We start from the raw sequence: 21,381 nt of genomic DNA on the forward strand, positions 1-21,381 counted from the left end.
AGTTGGGGCCTTTAGTTAGGAAATCCTGGCAGTAATTTATCTAGGTGGAAATGAAAAGGCATTACCTCAGGGTGGCAGAGGAAGTGGAGGGAAACAGAAGTGCCCAATCTAGAAGAACTGCTGAGAGGACTCACTGATGGAGGGGGAGAGAGTAGAAAGGAGGCTTGAGCTACTGCATAGACCGTGGTTCTATCTACCAGGATTAAGAGGAGCATCTCTGAGGCAGTGGGAAGAAGTAAGTTTTATCTTGGCTACACTAAGTTTGGATTGCCTGTCAGATATCCAAGTGAAGCACATGTATAGATGAGCCTGGGACTGAGAAGAGGCCTGAGTTGGTGATGTATACTTGGGAGTCTTTGGGGTGACTTATAGCTATGACTTTAGTAGAGTGGATAAGAAGAAAGTCCAGATGCAGAACTGTGGCATGTAAGACTTAGGGTTCTCAGGGAGAGCACAGGGAAGAATAAGCCAAAAGGGAGTGGTGTTCATGAAAGGAAGGAAAGGAAGTGGTCAAACCAGAGCAAGTGTGGCTGTGGAAAAGTAGAGTTAGGATGAAGACACAACTGAGGCCTCTGGCAACATGGGGGATGTAGGTAATCTCATCCAGACACTTCCTGGAGTAGGGGGACAGGAAACCTGAGTGAACTGAAGAGAGGGTGGAAATGAGGCTTGGATGCGATGTTGGAGTTCAGGCTCTTGGAGAGTTCTGCTATGAGAGGTCAGAAATGGGAGCATCATCACAAAATGCTACTTGTGCCTATTCCAGTCTTGTCAACATGGAGTCCACACTGCATGCAGACTTCAACTCAACTTAAGGAGCAGTCACCCTGTCACTCTGGCCACATCCACAGTGCTTCGCTGCCATGTGTGCCAGGAGCAGGGCGACTGGACTACTCAGGGAAAGCCCGCCCCCTCCCACCCCCACCACAGTTTTTCTAGGCAGCTCTGGCCTCATCAATCCCCTCAGCCCCTCTTTCAAAACCATGACTGATGTTTGCTTTGCCCTGCCTCCTAGGGCTGTGCCAGTAGAGAAGGGGTGAGTTTCAGCAGCCAGTGGTTTCCCATTTGGCTTAGCCCCACCCAAACTCATGTTGTAATCTGATTCCCAAATAGCAGACTTGGGATGTGAGGACATGAGGTCATGGGGCCTAACCTCACAGAGGCAATCATGGTGTCCTGCAGGAGTTCCCACTCTTGCCAGACTGGAGTAGTTATCACAAGAGTAGTTATAAAGTAAGCCTTTCACGTCTCCTCCTGATTCTGGCATACCTCTCTTGCAGCTGTCTGCTCTCTTCTGTTTCTTTTTGCAATACAGCCCTCACCAGAAGCTGAGCAGATACCAAGTCTATGGTTTTATTTTTTCCCATATATATAAATTTTTATTGTAAAAATACTGAACAGAGGGGTTACAGTTACATGAGTAAGGTAATGAGCACATAATGAGCATTGTTACCTCCTCCTTTGTAGCTTTACTTTTGTTTTAATAACAACATATGTACCAACCACTGTTCTCATTTCATTGCTCAAATCCTTCAGGTCTGTGTTTAAAAATGTTTTTGTGTGGGAGAAAATGAGGGAAGGGGTAATGCTGCTTGAAAAGAAAGGTACATTACCTTACTTATGCAACTGTAACCCCTTTGTACATCACCTTTACAATAAGAATTTTTAAAAAAAAAATATGATGCCAGGCACTGCTGACTCACACCTGTAATTCTAGCTACTCAGGAGGCTGAGATCTGAGGATCGCAGCTCAAAGCCAGCCTGGCAGGAAAGTCCCTGAGACTCTTATCTCCAATTAATCACAGAAAAAGCCTGAAATGGCACTGTGGTTCAAGTGGCAGAGTGCTAGCCTTGCGCAAAAGAGCTCAGGAACAGCTCCCAGGCCCAGATTTCAAGCCCTAGGACCATTAAAAAAAAGTTTTGTGATAATTCCCCACATTTGAAGAGATCAAAGTTCCATACAACTTTTCAGAAAATACCTGCAGTTCTGTGATTGTTCTTCCATTTTATCCTTTGAGAATGGGGACAGGAATTAATCTTTTAGTCACTGGGAGGCAGCCCTGCCTCTCCTGTATTCTTCTCTCCCAGACCCCTCACGGATGCTAAAGCAGCCATGATGGAATGGAAAAAAGCCAACTGTGCAAACATTCACTTCCACTGTCACGAGGTGTAAGGAAAAATGCCAAAAGGAGAGCTTGGAAAAATAGCAGAAGAGCAAGTACCCCCCTGAAGAGAACATGAAATAAGACCCTGCAGCGACCCCCTAAAGGAAATGGAAAATAAGTTCCAACTATGAGCAGGTCAGAGAACACCACTGAGTTTTCGGGTAATGATTACAAAGGAGAAGGACGTGAACTGCAATACAGACTTCAATGCGGATGTACGAGTAGTGCACTGTGTAATTCAATGAAACCCTTTCCAAGAACAAGATTCGGGTAGGAGAGTAACTCCCCAACAACTCTTAAGCTCACATAAAAATTCTCAGAAGAATTCCTACATAGGGTTGATAGGCACAAGATGAAACCTTTTGGTACACACATGGTTTCTTCATGGGAAATGCAGGTTTAGAGGATTAGTTTTGTCTTTGTTTCTGTGTAAGAGGAAGTTATTGGATTGATTTTGTTAAGGTGCATAGACCAACATCTTTCTAGACTATTACCATTCCCAGGTAGCCCACTGAGACAAGAAGGGCATGACCCAAGAGTAACACCTCTGACATAGAACAGTACATTCTTTTCTACCTCAAGGAGTTAGCAATGGCTCTCTACTGTGTAAAGACCCAATATTTATCTACAGTCCTCTATTGCCAGGGCCCCCTTTCTGTCCCATCTGGGTATAGCCCTCCATGATAACTCTCATGTCCCTGATGGGAAACATGACCAGAATGCAGCAGTGGCAGCTAGAGTATGATGGAAAGACTGGAAAAGGGAGCAGGGCCAGGACAAGCCAGAAACCCCTGATAAAAAGTAGGCGCTGGAGGGAACAGAAAAGGTTGCAGAGTAGGTCACTGAGAGGGGCTGGACTCCTGGACAATAGAAAATGGGGAGGGAGGACTGTGACCATCCTGGAGTGTTTTGTTTTGTTTGGTTTTGAGAGAGGTTCTTGCTGTGTAGCCCAAGCTGGTCTCCAATTCCTGATCCTTCTGTTTCAGCCTCCTGAGTGATAGGGTTTCAGGTGTATACCACCATGTCCAACTCTGTGGCTGTGTTCCTGACCATTTTATGAGTTCTTGCCAGGTAAGAACTGGCTCAACTCTATAACTGAAGCTACTTGAGAGATAGAGACCAGGAATCACAGTTTGAGGCCAACCTGGGCAACAAAATAAAACAAAACAACAAATAAAAAAAACTCCACCAAACCCCCAAAATTCATGAGACTTCCTCCGTATCAACCAGTAGCTGAGCATGGTGGTGTGTGTCTTCCATCCCAGCTATAGGGGAAGAACAGTGGGAGTTCAGTCACAGGCATCTGTCATCCAGAGCAAGGGAAGCTCAAAAAGTAAGATCCCATCTCAAAAATAACTAGTATAAAAAGGGCTAGTGTGAATCAGATGCTATAGCATGTAGAAGCACAAGGCCTTGAGTTCAACACCCTAGGACTGAAAAAAAAGAAAGAAAAGAAAAGAAAAGACAAACAGTTCTTACATTGGGGAAAATCTACATTAATAAAGGCAAGCATACTCAACACTTTCTGTATGAGCCACACATAACCCAATGTGGACGTAAGATTTCAGAGATGAGGTAAGGAGTTGGAGGCTACCCTGGGCTATAAAGAGGTCATACCTCAAAAACAAAACAAAACAAAACAAAAGCCACCCACATGTGCATTTGGATGTATTCTTGCTGAGGGCTATATCTCACCACAAGTAGCAACACAAGTGCAGGTTTAATAAGGGTGTGAAGAGTCTCAGGAAAATGGAGACCACACATGTCCATCGTGGCATGGACATGATGAATGGCACCAGGCCCAGATGTCAGGCTGAGGACCATGAGACTGCAGCATCCATCTTCGTAAAGGGCAATCTCGTTAGCAGACAGAGTAACAGAAGCAGGCAATAATAAATGCCCCCTAGTCTCTAATACAGTCTCTAATACAGTAGATTAAATGCCTATTAGTACTTCAATAATGCCACAAATCTCACTTTATCTCCAGGAGATGAAGACAGGTTAACAGAGCCATTAGGTGACATCCCATTATAGTGGGTGATTGGGGCATAGGCACGGACTAAGGAAATAGATAAAGTTGGGAGTATTTTGTGCTGGCAGAAATATTAAAAATCAAAATTATGTGAAAAGGCACCATGTCCACAGCATTATTCAACTCAAAGGCCCAAAAACAGATGAACTAAGAAATCCAATGTGAAACTGGGTTATTCTGCTACTCAACCCAATGAGGGAGAATGAGGAGCTCTGTGTCAAGGAGAGCATCACTCATCACATCAAACCTGTGTTCTGTTTTGAAATTGTACACTGTTAATATTTTGGATTTGTAGTTCTTTAGAAGTGGCAAGAACTAGCAGATTCCTTATGAGATGTGTGTACCCATTTCAATAATATGATTGAATGGAGACTGGAAATGAGTTCTGGATGCAATGTTGGCGTGCAGGCTTTGGGAGAGTTTTCTATGAAAGAGCAGAAAGGTGAGCACCATCCAAAATGCTATTAGTACCTATTCCAGCCCTATCAGCATGGGAGTCCAGGCTGCATGTGGACTTCAACTCCAGTTAAGTAACATGAACAAAAATGAAAAATGCAGAGCCTTGGTTAAATAACAGATATTTTAAGACAAAGAAAGAGAGAACTGTGAGGAATACTATAGCTACTGCAAACACAGGCGCCAGGGCCAAAGCTTTGAACTGTGGCTCCTCTACTCTACTCTTTGAGTATAACCATGGGCAAGTTATCCTCCTAAGTCTCAGGGTTTCCATCTGTGAAATGATGACAATAGTAACACTCCTATCACAGGCTGATTAGGTAGATTAATTATTTATAGCACTCAGCAGTGCCAAGGTACAGGGCACCAATTTGATAAATGTTAGCTTTTGCTTAATGGCATGACTAGCAGATTAAACAAGGGCCATGGATTAAAGGTCTCAATTTTTTATTTGTAAAATAATGCTATTAGTAGTTCCTATTTTATATAGCTAGTATAAAATTTAAATATAGCTAGATATGATGTGCACATAACAGCATACTGCTTGAGCTTAGGAAATGCTCGGGGAATATTTTTATGGTTTACAAGCCACAACCATCATATTATCAGGTCCTCTTTTTTGCCCCTAAGTATCAATATCCAGCTGTTCAGCACCCTGCTAGCTATTAGCATGCTGTCCACATGCTGGAGGGCAGAAAAAGGAAGGTGTCAATCCTGTATGCATCTCAGCTACTATATGCTTGACTCTTATACATCAGACCTGTAGATAACCTTTAGGGGTGATATAACGAGATACCAGAAAACAAACATGCCTGTAGCACCCAAACCAGCCAGTGTCAAGAGATCGAGGGCAGAGGTCTCCCAGCAAGTACTCTGTGCAGTAAGGAGTCACAGGCCTCACTCAAACACAAAGAAACCACTCTGCTTAGCAAAGAGGACAAAGCACATCATTCCTATCTTCTACTGCATGGTGAGGGGTGCTTCTTCACTCTTACAACTGCCAAAGTTTGAGAGCCACTGCCTTACATACTTAGACAGTAGGTGGGTTTGACACACTCAATTTATGTCAGAGAAGATAGAGTCAGAAATTCCAAGTCACACTGGTGCTTTAGTAAATTTCTCCTTCTATTATGTAAAACTCATATGAATGGAGAACTGGGCTAGAAATAAGTGGCCCTTAATTCTTCCCCTACTCCTCTCCTGACAATCTGTCTGTCTTTGGTTTGGAGGGAGTTCTGAGCTTTTTCCCAGAACTGACACAAAGCAAATATCAAGCAGGCCATGCTTTCCAAAGGCACAGATTAGAAGAGACAGAAGCACTGTTTGGCTTTCAAACAAGAGCAGCAAAACCAGCTTTAGTTGAACACAAAGTGCCCTTTTCTACAGAATCATCAAAGGCACTGAAGAAGAAGATATAAAGGGAAAACAGCTCTCAATCAGAGAGTTGTAATTTTCTGGTCTGTGTTCCATGCAGGAGTTCAAAGAGCTTCAGAACTACCTTGCTCGCATGGTCACCTCAGCCTGAGAGCGGCCCTGCTCACTTGGGCCCCTGCTCTGTCCTGCATTCCTGGGCCTCTACACTTTCTCACCCAGTGCTTTGTGTTGTCTCATACGCCTGAGTCTCTGTGCTGTCCCATATATCTTAGCTTCTGCCCTGTCCTGCCCATCTGGATCTGCATATGAGCTGCCTTGCTGATCTAAGCCTTTGTGTTTTCCTGCTTACCAGGGCCCATGAGCTGTCTACTGTGTTATGTAGGAATAAGACCCTTGGAACATTGTGCCCCAGCTGCAACCCTTCTTCCCTTCTCAGTCTCTGAAGTTGGTTTCTTTGGGGGTTGGAGCTTTAACACTGTACAGAGCCAGTAAAAAATCAGTAGGAGCCTGGCTTCCCAAGACTAGGCCAATGGGATCTACAAATACAAACGGAGGGTCTATCCACTGCAGGAAGGAGAGCTGGATGGGTCCTCAGAAGACTCATCTCCCCCAGCCTCTGTGCATTTGGCTCCTCCAGGTCATGATGCTGGCGGGGCCCACTGATCCCAAGGGAACACTTCCGCAGAGGGGACAGCAAGCTGACATGCACTTAAAACTTGGGCTGCCTATCATTCCACCAATATGTCTCCTATGTCCAGCATGTTCTCAGATCAGTGAGTACAGGGTGGTTGCTGAGCAGATCTACTCCAGAAGTCATTCGAAAACACAAAGTAAGTGAATTTCATACTAGTCAAATGAACAGCTCTCTTCCAGCAGCTGTTCACTCTTGGTTAGAAGTATGTACCCTTATAACTACTGCAAACAGAATCTACCATCATCTTCAGAAGGCCCAAAAGGACTTCATCTGCTAGAATGTAGTAAATAGAGTTGCTTTGGAGAGAGGGAGCAAGCCTACTAAATTATTATCTAAAAATATAGTTTGATTCCTAGTTCAGAAAAAAGTAAAGATAAACAATAAATACACAGGGAAAACTTACTAATGATTCCTTTATAACTGACAGGGATCAACAATACAGTGATCCCTCACCTATCTCAGGGGTTACATTCCAGCAATAGGTGAAAATCCGTGTTATGTAGTCATTCCTCCCTATATCGCTGTTCACTTATTGCTACTTCATGGATTTTCACCTATCAAGAGTGTCTCTGAATTGTAACTCCCGCAATAGGAGAAGGATCAGTATTTACTTAAAAAAATATATATATAAGAAACCCTGATACAGTGAAGCCACCATAAGTGAACCGCAATATAGTGTGAGACGACTATAGAGAAAATAAAGGGAGAGATTTTCTGAATGTATGTATGATTTAAGAGTGGCCACCAGTGTTCCACATCTTTCACCATTTTTCATAGGAATTAGTGAACATTCCACAAGTGCCTGATACTCAGGTGATCTCACAGAACAGGCAAGCACTCCCAACATGATCTGTCCAAAAGAATTTGCTCTAAAGATTCTTAACCCTTGTTAGCCTTGAAAGGGCTAGGACTAATGAAATGGGATCCGTGGAGCTCTGAGTGGAAGCTCTAGAAGCGGTAATTTATTAAGCTAGCCACTGGAAAATGACTATGAAGCAGATTCTTGCTTCCCCCAGCTGCACACCATCACTCTTCACCTCTGCAGCCCTGAGCTGGGCAGGAAACAACCTTGGTCCAAGGTTCCTCTTTCACACATTCCCAAGCTGGCTGTGAGCCAAAGAAGCTCTCACAAGGCCCTGGTGGAAGGGGGAAGAGCTGGTTATCTCTATGCAGGACTGGAACTCTTAGCAGAACATGGTCATCACACACATCATATCACAGTGAGTACACAATGTGCAAATGCCTACCAGCATCTCTCTGGAATTTTGTCCTCTCATCCATCTGTCTGATCTTTCACAGGAGAGAAAACTGACAAAAGCAATAAAGAAGAAACTTGGTCAAGACCACCACTGGCAAAGGGTGAAGTTCGGCTTACAGTCTAATGTGGGGCTCTACCTCGGCTCCTTCTCAACTGCATACACATGCATGCACATACACATGTACACTGGTGCGTATCTATGAGGAGCAAGTGGGGAATATGCCAAGTGGTCTTACACTACCTTTCAGCACAGGAAACAACACACAGGGAAGACAACAGCATCTCTAATTTTCAACTCAGTTTTATGTCTTAATTCTCTGTCATTAAGACATGGAAATAGGTTTCAGGTGACTTCAAGAGAAAAAAATCATCATTATGGACTAGTGAGTCTGATTCAGTTTTTAATACCCAATAATAACAAAAGTATCAATTTCAAAAATTAGTTTCTTGTAAAACAATGTAGAATTGGCACATTAAGTGTGAATTATGCATACTGAAATGGTTGAAGTGGTAAATTTTATGTTAATTAATACTGTTAAGTATGTTAATGTTAATTTTATGTTAAATTTTATCATAAAACATTAAAAGAAAGTAACGTTTGGTCTCTAATACTTGATATAAAGATGAGATAAACCTCTCTGAAGTGTACATCAATTAAAACTCATGCTTGAAATAATTCAAATTACATTAATGACTAAGCTGAATTAAAGCTGCCTTTGCCACAGTTACCTTTGACCTACTGACCTCTTCTCCTTCCTCACCTACATCCTTCAACAGCTTCCTGACTCCCAGCTTGCCCTTCTTCCTTGGCCTGAGTGATCACTCCAAAACAATCATTCAAAGTTCTTTCCTTCTCGCTGAAGTTCCTTTGGTGGCCTGTCACTGTCCTGAAGTCATATAAGTTAGACTCTGTAGATTGTCCCATATTCTTTCCTAGGCGTTGCTATTTATGATTTAGATTTCAGCTAAACTCTAATGACCCACAGTACCCAGAATGTACTAGGATCCAGCCAACTCATCTGCCCTACCCAGAAAGCACTGGGATCCAGACAAATTCCAAAGGATCCATAGTACCCAGAATGAAAGCCCTAATCACACACACTCTTTCTGCCTTTGGGAACCCATGGCAGACAGTGTACACAAATTCATGGTTCAGGATCTCTTACTGATGCCCTAGTCCAGTCAGGCCCTACCATGGCATCTTTATTCAATGAACTCTGGGTGTCCTGGAGCGCAGGAAGATGTGTCTGCCTCTGTAATTTTAGCATCTGACAGCACCAGGCATTTAGTATTGAATCGAGTTGACAAACTGTTGTTCTCCTGGCACCGTCAGCCTGCCAAGGTTTTCCCAGCAAATGAATGAAGAAGAAAGTAGTCTTGTGTTTCCATGTGGGCCATCAAAAGACAAACTCATACTGTTTGAAGTAGAGCTTATCTGACAATGGAGTGATTTGAGTAACATGATCACCGACAACAAAGTTTAATGGCTCTACCCATTTAAGGTATTTCTGTGCTCCTAGCCAAAGATTACACATATTCACTAGCAGTGAGTTCTGGCAAGCTAGTTGTGCTCCCTCTTCCCCCACATATACTTGGTTATCTTTACTTGCTTCAATACTGCTCTCTACACCCCTGAATGCCATCTCAGCTAATAGCTTTGTGTCCTGCTCTCTTTCCAAGTAGGCAAGAGAATCCCAGGAAGTGGATTAGTGTTCCTGGAATTCACCTGTAAAACCCTACCACAAACATATAACCAATGGGAGAGCAGTGCGGGGGTGGCAAGTGTGACTGCTGACAGAAAGACAAGGGTCTTGAACCTGGGGAAGAGGGACTCCGAACTCTCAATCCTACTCTATAACTCCATCTTCTTCCCAGCTGGTCTTTGTAGCCATCTTGTGAAGCAGCCACAAGCACAGCAAGAATGAAAATCCACCAATACAACATTCTAGTATGGACTGGAGAGGGGGCAACTGGGGGGTCTGGGACCCTTGGTTTCAGCCTCTTCCAACATTGAAGGAGGCTTAATGGCTGAGCTTAGTTCAAAAGCCATAGAATTCTAAACCTAGAAGGTTAATGGAATCTGGTGGTTTTCCACCCAGCTTTTGTCCCCTACCCATTTTCTCCATATATTATACTAGAAAGAGCTCCATGTTTCCAGAGGGCAGGTTTTGAAGAGCCTGTAAAACTCTGGCTTTCAGAGAGGAAGATGGGGGCTCAGAAAGGTCAAACCAACTATCCTGATCCTAACCAACTAGTGTGCTCATCTAGAGATCAGATCTCTTGATTTCCAAATCCTTCTATAGCTCCTTTGCCTTGTTTCAAATGAACTGCTCCAGTGCCACCAGAATTCCAGTTTGGAAAACCATAGCTCATAAAATACACACAATTTCATAACATCCCTCACTCTGTAGAGAAGACACCTAAATATTCTAATTTTAAAATACCCAGATAGCTCTAAATCTTTGCTGGTTTTCTCATGTGATTTTGAGTTAGGTCTGTCTTTATTAAGTTCAAAACATCCAAAGAAATAAAGCATTTTGAGAACTAACCACACATGCAGGCAATCTGTGCTTGTTTTCTTGCTCTAACTTCTAGGCAAAAGACTGGGCCGATGGGTCTCAATGATGCCACCAGCCACCGGTTCTTTTTCTGCCCTTGGATTCCCACATTTAACTCAGGACAGGTCATATATCCTGACATGCACTGCAGCCATAGAGACATCCACTTTTTTTTTCCTTCAGAGCAAAGTCTATTGAAAGAAAAGTCTGAATTTTAGCTAGCATGTAATCAGGGTAGGGAGAAAGGTTTGAATCATTTTTATTTGAAGGACTGGCAAATTTTGAGAAAAACCAGTTCTCCATGTCTGATGGGTCTGGATGATTCACCCTCTACACTCAGTATAAGCAGTAATCACAGCAGTCTGCCTCTCTGGGGATGAGAACTCAACCACCAGGCATTTCTATTGTCATCATCCTGTAGAGAGGCCAGAAGTTGGACACTCAGAGATAGGGCAGATTTGGCACCAGGCAAATGCTCTATCCTTTTTTGCTTATGATAAATCTACTCCATTGCTTTTCAGTCTGCCTGTAACCATTAGTAATGGGTTTCCAGTGAAGAAAACTGATGAAACATCTTCAATCTGCCAATTTCTCTGTTGTGCATGTTTGAACCTAGCTAAAAGCAAAATTCTTTTAAAGATTAAAATAAAATAAAAAGACTTCTCAGATGTGGTGGCACACCCCTATAATCTCATGCACTCAAGAGAGGACATAGGATGATTGATTATGGTTCAAGGAAAACCTGGGAGAAAGTTACTGAGACCCTATCTCAAAAATAAGCCAGGAAGGATGATTTACTCCTGTAATCTTAGCTACTTGAAAAGTGGAAATAGGAAGACTATAGATGAAAGCACAAGACCCCTGTCTGAAAAATCAACTAAAAGCAAAAGGTCTGGGGCATGGATTCAAGTAGTAGAGAATAGTAGAAAGACTGGCTAACCAAGCACCAAGCATAGAGTTCAAACCCTAGTACCAACAGAAACAAACAAAAGGTAAAAAAAAATTTTTAATGGTTGTCAAAGGTCTGACATATCCTCAGTGGAGGAAGAGAACTGGTTCCACAAGGGAGAACAGCGCCCAGGTATAAAAAGATGGCAAAGGGCAGGAGAGAAAGAAAGACTCATCAGGCACATGACCAAGTGAGACTTACCCTTGACCAAGTGCAATGCAAATATTTGCTCCCTGAAAAGAAAGCAACCATAAAGCAGCTGGAGCCAGTCTTCCTTGATAAGGCTTCCCATTCCCCTCATTCCACAAATGAACAACTCATCATAGGAACTACTGAGGCAACTGGAAATACATCAACAGCACAGCAGTGATGCTTGATGGTCTCATTGACCAAAATATGGTCTCAAATTTTAATAATATATAATAAATATATATAATAAAATAAATATATAATATAAATAAATATAAAATATAATATAAATATATAATATTTATATTTATATAAATATATATTTATATAAAATATAAAATAAATATAATAAAATAATAAACAATAAAATAACACAAACGACAGGACTTCAGAAGAATACAGCTAAATAAAAGTATATGACATACAGTGGGGAAGGGAAGCATTCTATCCAGCACCAGGAAATTATCTAACCACTTTACTGAGTATTAAACCCATTACCCTCCTGCGAGAAAGCCAGTGTCTCTCTACCCAGAGCACACTCCAACTTTTCTGGGTCTACTAAGCAGCTAAGACAGGTCTTGGTTCTAACTTTGCAAATCAATTGGTAATGTAGTCAATTTTGAAATTTCCAATCTATCCAATTATTTAGGCTGTGTTAAGGAAGGTTATTAGAAAAAAGCATCTGAGGGAGTTTTTTTCAACAACTATTCATTGTTGTATTAATTTGCCCACATTAACTCAGGGAAAGTCTGCTTGCCAGGCAAAAGAAGGTGTTCACTATTTCAATCTGGGGAAACAGAGTGGAGGAGAAGAGTTTGGAAGTGATAAGGGAGAGGGTAGAGACTTAGTGAACAGAACCTAAAAAATAACCTGTATTAAAATAATATGGATTGGTGGTAAAATGATTGCCTATCATGTGCAAGACGTTGGGTTAGATCCTCAAATATACACATATACATCTACTTTTGTACCACAAAATTTATTATATCCAGCATCAACTCAAAACAACAATTTCTCATTAGCTTCTTCTATTTAAATTTTTATTTTTAGAAACTAGTGTCTTATTTTGTTATCTATGCTGGTCATGTGCTCAAGTGATCCTCCTGCTTCAGCTTCCTGAGTAACTAGAAATACAACCAAACTTCAAGAATTCTTTTGAAGAAAAGCACACCTTAAATAATGCTATATTACCTTTCTTCTGAGGGTATGAATCCTAGTTGGAAAAGGGTTGACACTATTGATGGCTGCTGATGTTGAGAGGTAACAATCTTTTTACTCTTTTATAAGATTATTCCCATAGGTTCAAATAGGAAAAGGTGATCTCTTTTAACTTTTTTTTTTGAGTTGGGCTTTGTTTCTTGCCTGGAACTTTGTATACTTCTTACATAGCTAGGACCGCAGGTGTTGTTATCAGGCCCAGATGATTGAGATGGGCAGCAGATGGCCTGAAAATGTGATCTTCCCAATCTCAGTCTCTTGAGTAGCTAAGATGACAGGTGTTACCACCACATCTGGTAATTACTTCTTTCTCTTGGTCTGTGTCCCTGCTTGCTAAGTCAAGCATTCTATTGTGTGTGTAGGTATGTCCAGAGGTAAAGATAAAATTAAGGCACTGATGCAGCCCAAATGTGTTTGATGACTTCAGTGTCAGACACTGGTCTCAGAGACAGGCAGGTACTGCTGCTGTGGCCCGGCATAAACTCAGCCTGGCCTGTTCTCTCTTACTCTTGCCAATGTACACTGCTGCCATGGACAGACTCTTTGGGACAATGCCAATAATCCCTGTTTTATGTCCTAATTACACAATCACTTATTCCGTTGGCAACTTGAAAAAAAAACAAAAGTTTAAAAGGTAGAATATTTAACTATGATGTACCTTGGAACAAGTAGAAAACACAAAATAACTACCTTAGGCAGCCTTGCAAATAAAGCAGAAAACTTTGAGAAGTCAGCAACATTTCTAGAAAAGAGTCCACCCTCATGCAAGCCATACAAGAAATCAAGACAGCAAAAATCACTACTTTCCTGCTTACATGGCCAAACACCTGCAAGATGATCTATTAAAAAATGACACCCAGGCTTTCTTTGAGAAAAGACAGGCCTTCTCAGCAAAGGCCTTCAATGAGACAAAAAGTTTCTGGGCGAAGAGTGGGGCAGGAAATCTTGGGATTATTAGAAATGTATCTTTCAAATATTCAACATCCAAAAGCTTCAAGCTTTTCTTTAGATTTAAGAGCTACTCAACACCATGACTAGGCTCATCAATAATTTCCTCCAAGCCACACAACTTTCCAAGTGTTACCTAGTGTGTATACTACTTGCTAGATGGAAATTCATAGTCACTCTTCCGTATTGATGGGAAACATCTCTTAACTTCTCATCAGGTTCTGTTCTGTAAACTCTAAAGACCACAACGGACTCAGAGATGTGGACTACTTCAGTGAACACAAGTTATCTTTCACATCATTTTGATGTATTCTAATTGTGCTCTTCTGGGTACTGCACTAGCTCAGAAAATAGACCACTAGTTGATACTTGGACATTTTCATTACAATAAATAGAACTTGTGATGTTTCAATGCCAGTCCCAATGTAGGTAAACACAACTGCTTTATTTATTTTTATGCTGGTACTATTTTTATGCTTGAACTCAGGACCTCATACTTGTACAGTTTGCTTGTCTGGCTGGCACTCTACCACTTAAGCCACACTCTAGTTAAGATTTTTTCCAGTTAATTGGAGATGGAGTCTCACAGACTACTGGCTAGGCTGGCTTTGAACTAAGATACTCTAGGTTTCAGTTTTCTGAGCAGCTAGGATTACAGGCATTGGGCATCATGACTTGTTTTTTCTTGGTCATTTGTGGGGCTTGAACTCAGGGCCTGGAGACTAAAATTTGCTCAAGGCTAGCTCTCTACCACTTTGAGCCATAGCACTACCTCCAATCCTGGTGGTTAATTGGAAATAAGAGTCTCACAGACTTTCCTGCCCAGGCAGGCTTTGCACCATGATCCTCAGATCTCAGCCTCCTGAGTAGCTATGATGACAGGCATGAGCCACCAGCAATTGGCTCAAGACCATTTTTAATACCTCATTCTATTGTAGAAAAATATTAAAGATGCTTGCACAAATACATATATCAATGTGACACAGTAACAGATAGGAAAATGGGACAAAGGCTAAATTAGAGTAGGTACATTCGGATAACACTAGGAGGAAGGGCCAGGAATTTAGCTCAGTGGCAGGGTAGTGCTTGTCTATCAAGGCGCTGGGTTTGCTGCCCAGTCCTAGTAGTAAGAGGATCAGGCATTAAGCTATGATGACAGAATTTAAAGTCTGTGTTATCAGACCTACACACATATTGTTTTCATGAGTGGCTAGAAGGTCTGGTCCCCATCTGCTTCTGTAAATAAAATTTTATTGGAATACAGCCATGCATATTAATTTATAAATTAAATATGGTTGTTTCCACACTATAACAGCAGAGTTGAATAGCTTTGACAGAGATGCTATAGCCCACAAAGCCTAAAATATTTACTGTGTAACATTTTGCATAAAAAATATACAGCCATCTAGTTATGAGATATTTTTTCTGCCTAGGATATAAAAGCAAAGTAATTTCCTAGGATAACTATAACTCTTTGTATAGTTCTAAAGTAGAAGATAACTTTCTCCTATAAAGAGTTCTTTATACATTCTAATAAAAGAACACCTATATAGCATCATTTGTATTGATAAACAAGTAGGTTTCACAGGGTCAATGGCACAATGATGTCACAGCGTAAGTCAATGAAAAATTCTATGTAAGGCTGATATAATGCAGCTCAGATACCTGGCCTGACTTAAGTCATGGATAGTCTCTAACGATGGTAAATGCCACCGCCCTGCTCAGGCCTTGCCATCCTCCTTCCCTGGCAGACATGGTTAACAGACCCAGGTGCTTTCTTCTGCTGAGCCTTAAGTGACTTCAGAAGTCCTGCTCTGGAAGACTCAGCTAATTATTAGCATTTGACATGCAAGATTAAACCAATATGCTATCTTGTTGGAAGGTAATTTTACCTGAGCACTATTGACTAGAGGTAGTGAGACTGAAGTAAGACTATCCATCAGTTCCTAAAACACAGAGGTTCTATTCTGTTCAAGTGCAGAGCAGACCCCTTCAATGGCAGCTAAAGTGGAAAGATTGGATTGCCATCCTCTTGTGACAACCAGAGCTTGCCAAGGATGGCTTCCTGGAGAAAAGATCTCAGCAGAGAATTTGAGCAAATCTGCAAGAATCTGAGACTGACTGGTATATCCTTAGTAAAATTGCCGAGAATCTCTGCAGACCACTGAGTAGATAAATAGGATCCAGGCACAGAGAAACCACAGGCCTCTTGCCTGGAAATGTTCAAGCCCAAAGAAACAAAACTCCCAAATACCATCACCTATACCTACCACCTTATTATACATTTGTCTTGAAAGAACTCTCCAAAAGACAATGGCTCTAAAAAAAACACAAACTAAGAAAAATGACTCATAAGAAACTACAATTCAGTTAAATATAGAAGAGGATAAAAAAAAACATTGACTATGGATTTAAAGTGACCTTTTTCTATGCCCATTCCTTCATTATGGCTAAAATACTTGGTAATGAATTGATTGAATTTTTAGTGGAACAAATTATTGTTCCCAACTGATCTTTGTACATGGAGACTGAAAAGCATAGAACTGATAAGCAAAATATGCATTGTGGGGTCTGTGGTTTTCTTCTAGAAAATTAGCTACAAATACATGAAAAATAGACACATTTGATAGTAGATATAATACAAGCAACAAATAGAACAGATCAACAGTAGAAAAAAGTTTTTCAACATTTTCCTAAAGAGAAAGATGATCAAATCTTGCTATTTATTTATCCAGTACTAATGCTAAGGGTTCTTAGAGCACTTAAAATCATATGCAGGCACAAGAGAATGTGGAAAATGTAGACTGAATGGCCTTAGAGGAAAAGAGGAATGGGAGAAGAGAAGGAGGAGGAAGAAGAGTAAAGGGTCTTTATTTGGTGTGCTCCTATGTAGAGCAAATTACTAAGATGTCCACCAGTTAATCACTGGGTTTGGAACTACACATAATGTCAATCTGGAAACTTCCAGAGGAAAGTAAAGGCTATTCTATATCACCTCAGGGATGCTTTGTCTCCAAGCCATTATGCAAACTTCTATGTGCCTTGAGGTATATTGAGTCCAAGCTGGAAGGGAATGTTAAGTAAATGCTGGACCATATCCCTCTCAACAGCCTTTGTAACCATGAAGGCTACACTTCTAAACCACCAATATGCACAGTATCTTTTCCGAACTCTCACAGGCAATCATACTTTAACTGATTTTTTAATGACAAGGTGTGAAGGTTTGTACTTACGTAATGCGTACAAGGTGAGAATTATTCCAGCCAAGCAAAATCCTTCAAAGAACCTGAGTGTGCTGAACATCGTCACATTCACTGAGAGTGCTACAGTCAGTCCAAAGATCAGAATGAAGATGATGGAAAACAACAGCACAGGCCGCCGGCCAACCCTGCACACAGGAGGAAGAAAGTTAGTAAGTGAAATTAAACAATGATGATGCTAGATGCTGAAACCCAGTACCCAGCAAGCAGTTAACATATGAGTGAGTATGCGCTACATGTCTTTATACTATCTAGATTTGCTATATTGGATCATGGACTACCTGTGGACTCTCCTTATTCTGGAGCAAAGGGAGCACAGGAGGAAGAGAGAGAGAGAAAGAAAGAGAGAGTGTATGTCAGAGAGACAGAGACAGAGAGATAGAGAGACAGAGAGAGAGGGAATTGAGATACAATCCTGATTGCTGAGTCTATTTGTGTGTATAAACAGGGATGGTTCAAAGCAAGAGGGACTAAATCAACAACAACTCCCCAAACACAAACCTTGACACACCTGGCATTTAATGTCTTGAGAAACTACTGACCTTTGGAACTGGCCAGAAAGTCAACACAGGCATGGAGAAAAGGCTTTGACTTCCGCTCTGGGTTGTTCACTAAGCTGAGTGCCTGATTTCACGCATAGTCTATGGGACTAGGCAGATGGGTTACAATTTGCTTCAGCCACGTGATAGTAACTCTTAAGAATCACACAGTAAGCTGGGCACCAGTGGCTCACACCTGTAATCCTAGCTACTCAAGAGGCTGAGATCTGAGGAATGCAGTTAAAAGCTAGCCATGGCAGGAAAGTCTGTGAATCTCTTATCTCCAATTAACCACCAGAAAACTGGAAGTGGCACTGTGGCTCAGGTGATAGAGTGTTCGCCTTGAGGTGAAGAGCTCAGGGACAGCACCCAGGCCCAGAGTTCAAGCCCCAGGACCAACCAAAAGAAAAATAACACATTAAGCCAAAACAGCCTAAACACTAAATAACTAGTGTGGTCCTGATGTATGCTCAAAGTAGAGTCTGAGGGAAAGGACTGCGGACACACTGAATTCATACATGAGGCACAGATGGCTAGCATGGATCAGTGACCACTAGAGGGTGATGTGCTTGGGGTGGGGGTTAGGAAGTTAGCCAGGGATGGTCCTGAGAATGGGAAAAATCACTAGTTTCCACCCCCCACCCCACTCTCCATGCTAACCTTGCATCTTGTCCTGGCTTCACTCATTAGAAATAAAATTGCGGCAATAACTCCCCATCAAACACATTAATATTTAACACAACCAGCTTGAGCTAGATGGAAGGATAGCTCACAGAGAAATTAGGGCAGAGGAGATGCCGTTTGCCAGGGGGAAGAATACAATGAAAAAATTTCAGGCCTGGCACCCTAACACTAAGTAGGGGACTTAAATGACTTATACCATGCTAGATATGACTAGACACTAACATCAAGTTAAATGCCCAGAAACTGTAAATCTGGAGAAACAGAAAATAGAACTGCAGTTATGCAGGGCTGGCAGTGAGAATGGAGAGCTGATGTTCATGAGCCCATTTCTAGCACCCTAATAAGGCTGATGGAAATGATTTCAAGTTAGAGTAGGTGGTGGTTGTATAATTATGCATGCACTAATACTCACTGATTGAGCATTTAACAGGTAAATTTAAGGTATGTGAATTATTTCTTAATGAAGCTCTTTAAAAAAAACAACAAAGCAAAGCCTTGGTCTTACAAAGAACATGAATGTGATTTTAAAATGTGGGGCAGGAACCACCAGATAGCATTTCCTTCATGCCTTTCTAAGGTTCTAAACATCTCCATTAGTCACTTGGCTTTTGTAAAACAAGACCAAGGCTCTGAACTCAATCCCATGTAAGTCAATCATCTTGTCCATAGAGCTTTAAGCTTACTTCTGTTATATGATGCTGTGGTCTCACTAGGAAAGACCTCAGCAGGTAATTTTTGTCCATTTCCAACTAATTTACAGGAATAAATACAAAATATGACTCAGTTGTTCTCCTCAGATAAAGGAAAGCACACAGAAACCCAATGTCTATTTTTATCTTCCTGAACCTACCTCAGCTGTAAACTGAAGATAAGGTTCTACTTTACAGAATTACTAAGACTGTTTATGAAGTGAGATGACAGAAAGATCTAAACACAAAGCTTGGCATAAATAAAGTAGCTAAATTTTTAGCTTGCACAGCCTTCCTGCATTTCTATATCCTTGACACCTGCCAGACAAGGTTTTTACCATTCTGATACTTTTTTGAAAAGACACTTACTATTTTTTATCCTGTGGAAACCATACCAAATAATTCTCTCTAAAAGGGTTGAAGTAACAATTATTATTGGGGTTTGTATGATCTTTGAAGTTGGAGCACTCTAGTTTCAAACCCAAGTTCATACTGCTTAGGATTATGAGATCTTGAGAAGAGCCAAACTTATTCCAGGCCTATGGAACTGGTGTGGAAATGTGCAAGTGATTTAGCAGCAACTTAAACCCAATACATGCAAGATGAACATGCATTGTCCGCGAAGCCATGGAGTGTGAGGATGAGTTGGCTCCCCAGAGTGGAATCCCCTTAGAGCAGAGAGACCTCTACTACTTAGGATCTGTGAAAGGCATAATAATGGCCCTTGAAAATGTCCCATCTGAATCCTTACAACCTGTGAATATTTTACATTTCAGAAAAAAATAGAACCCTGCAAATGTCATTAAAGTTAAATAAAAATAGATTGATTTCACCTGGGTGGGTGAGATGGACCTGACCTACCATCGCTGGCTCTGAATACAGAGGATAGGGGCCACCAGTCAAAGAATATGGTGGCCTCCAGCAGCTAGAGAAGATGAGAAACTGTCTCCCAAAGCTTCCAGAAATGAACACTACTCCACTGATACCTGGTTTTAGCCTCGTGAGACCCTTGTAGTACTTGAGAATTACATAATCATAAGATGATTAATTTGTGTGGTTGAAGCCACTGAGCATGAAGTAATTGGTGACAGCGAGCCCAGGGAACCAATACAGGAGATTGACAGGAAACAGACATCCCTCTCCATTGCAGTGGCCGGAGGAGACTTTAATACAGGCATTATATACCCAAGAGTGGAGCACTGAGACAGAACTCACAAGGGACAGTGACCCTGCAGTGCCTAATGGCAGGGATTTGAGTGACAGATGGTCATGACCTCAGAAAGAGAAAGAGGCATCTCGTGTGGAGGAGCCTGAGAGGAGGTAACTGGTCTTCTGGCCTTGAAGAAACCAATGTCTGAATACTCTCCCCCCTGAGGATCAGTGGCTGATGTTCCCCACTGGCCACCAAGAGCTCAAGGGCCAGGAGTCCTCTGATGCAGATCATTGCAAATGCAGGATATTCTACAAAAGAGCAGAAAGGGAGAAGAAGGTAGCAGAGCCCCAGCCTGCACCTCTCCAAGGGGTCTAAACTGACATGCTAACAATGTCTAATGTAGATTTCCAGAAAAAAATCTGGGTTGAAAAATGGAACTTTTAAAAAGAAAGCAGTGTACAATTTAAATGCCTATGCACACTAACTGAAATCTTAGGAAGCTTGCTCTCTGACTGCAGCCAGGAGTCCCAGCTAGGAAGCCTGGAGCTTCCTCAAAGGGGGGTGTTTCCTTTTACTCAAGGGTCAAGGCAGGGAGTAAAAATGCAAAACATAACAAAACCAATGGGGACAGAAATACCAAATTTCCCAAATGAAATGTCCATTCAAAATGTTCAAAAAGCCACAATCCACACACAGATACTGTCCTAGCTCCCTGGCCACACCCACCCTGACTTCCCTAGCCTTGTCCACCTGCCCTTGGATGTGGACCCTCAGGAAGTCTGGACAGAGAAGTGAGTTCAACATATCAGACAACTGGCTATTTGAGAGCAAGAAATGAACCCTTTAGCCTTCTGTCCTAGGTCAGGTGTGTGATCAGAGAGGCAATTGGGCATAAAGGTACAAGAAGAACCTTGAAGCAGCATAAACTTTTACAGGCTGATTCATTAATAAAAGCCCATGCTCGACAAGAAATACATTCATTGCCTTACTTATACAACTGTAACCCCTCTGACTTCACCCTTACTGAAAAACAAAAAAAAAAGCCTAGGCTTATTTTCATGTTATTAAATGCTCCACCAAGTCTGTGTGTTTCAGGAAGAAGGTGGCATGGTTTATGTGAAAAGATATTCCTAATTCATTTCAATGAAGATTTCTGGGAAGCAGTAGCTTTTAGGTCTTGCTTTGCTCAAAACCTCTGAACCCAAACATCTGGTT

General features: G+C 41.6%; 2 protein-coding genes across 5 annotated transcripts in view; one reads left to right on the forward strand and one right to left on the reverse strand.

Moving 5' to 3' along the window:
- Psmg4 (proteasome assembly chaperone 4) overlaps window positions 1-8,384 on the forward strand; it is a 154,025-nt gene extending 145,641 nt beyond the window's left edge. The window contains exon 3 of the mRNA XM_070024650.1: window positions 8,021-8,384. Coding sequence (XP_069880751.1) covers window positions 8,021-8,103 — 83 coding nt within the window. The 3' untranslated portion in view covers window positions 8,104-8,384. The remainder of the gene's footprint in view (window positions 1-8,020) is intronic.
- Slc22a23 (solute carrier family 22 member 23) overlaps window positions 1-21,381 on the reverse strand; it is a 198,433-nt gene that overhangs the window by 136,464 nt on the left and 40,588 nt on the right. For all 4 annotated transcript variants that reach the window (XM_070024645.1, XM_070024646.1, XM_070024647.1 and 1 more), the window contains exon 3: window positions 17,075-17,229. In XM_070024645.1, the coding sequence (XP_069880746.1) occupies window positions 17,075-17,229 (155 nt within the window). The remainder of the gene's footprint in view (window positions 1-17,074; window positions 17,230-21,381) is intronic.

This window comes from Dipodomys merriami, unplaced genomic scaffold, assembly GCF_024711535.1.
Source record: "Dipodomys merriami isolate MVZ:Mamm:240054 unplaced genomic scaffold, mDipMer1.0.p SCAF_16, whole genome shotgun sequence".
NCBI lineage: Eukaryota > Metazoa > Chordata > Mammalia > Rodentia > Heteromyidae > Dipodomys > Dipodomys merriami.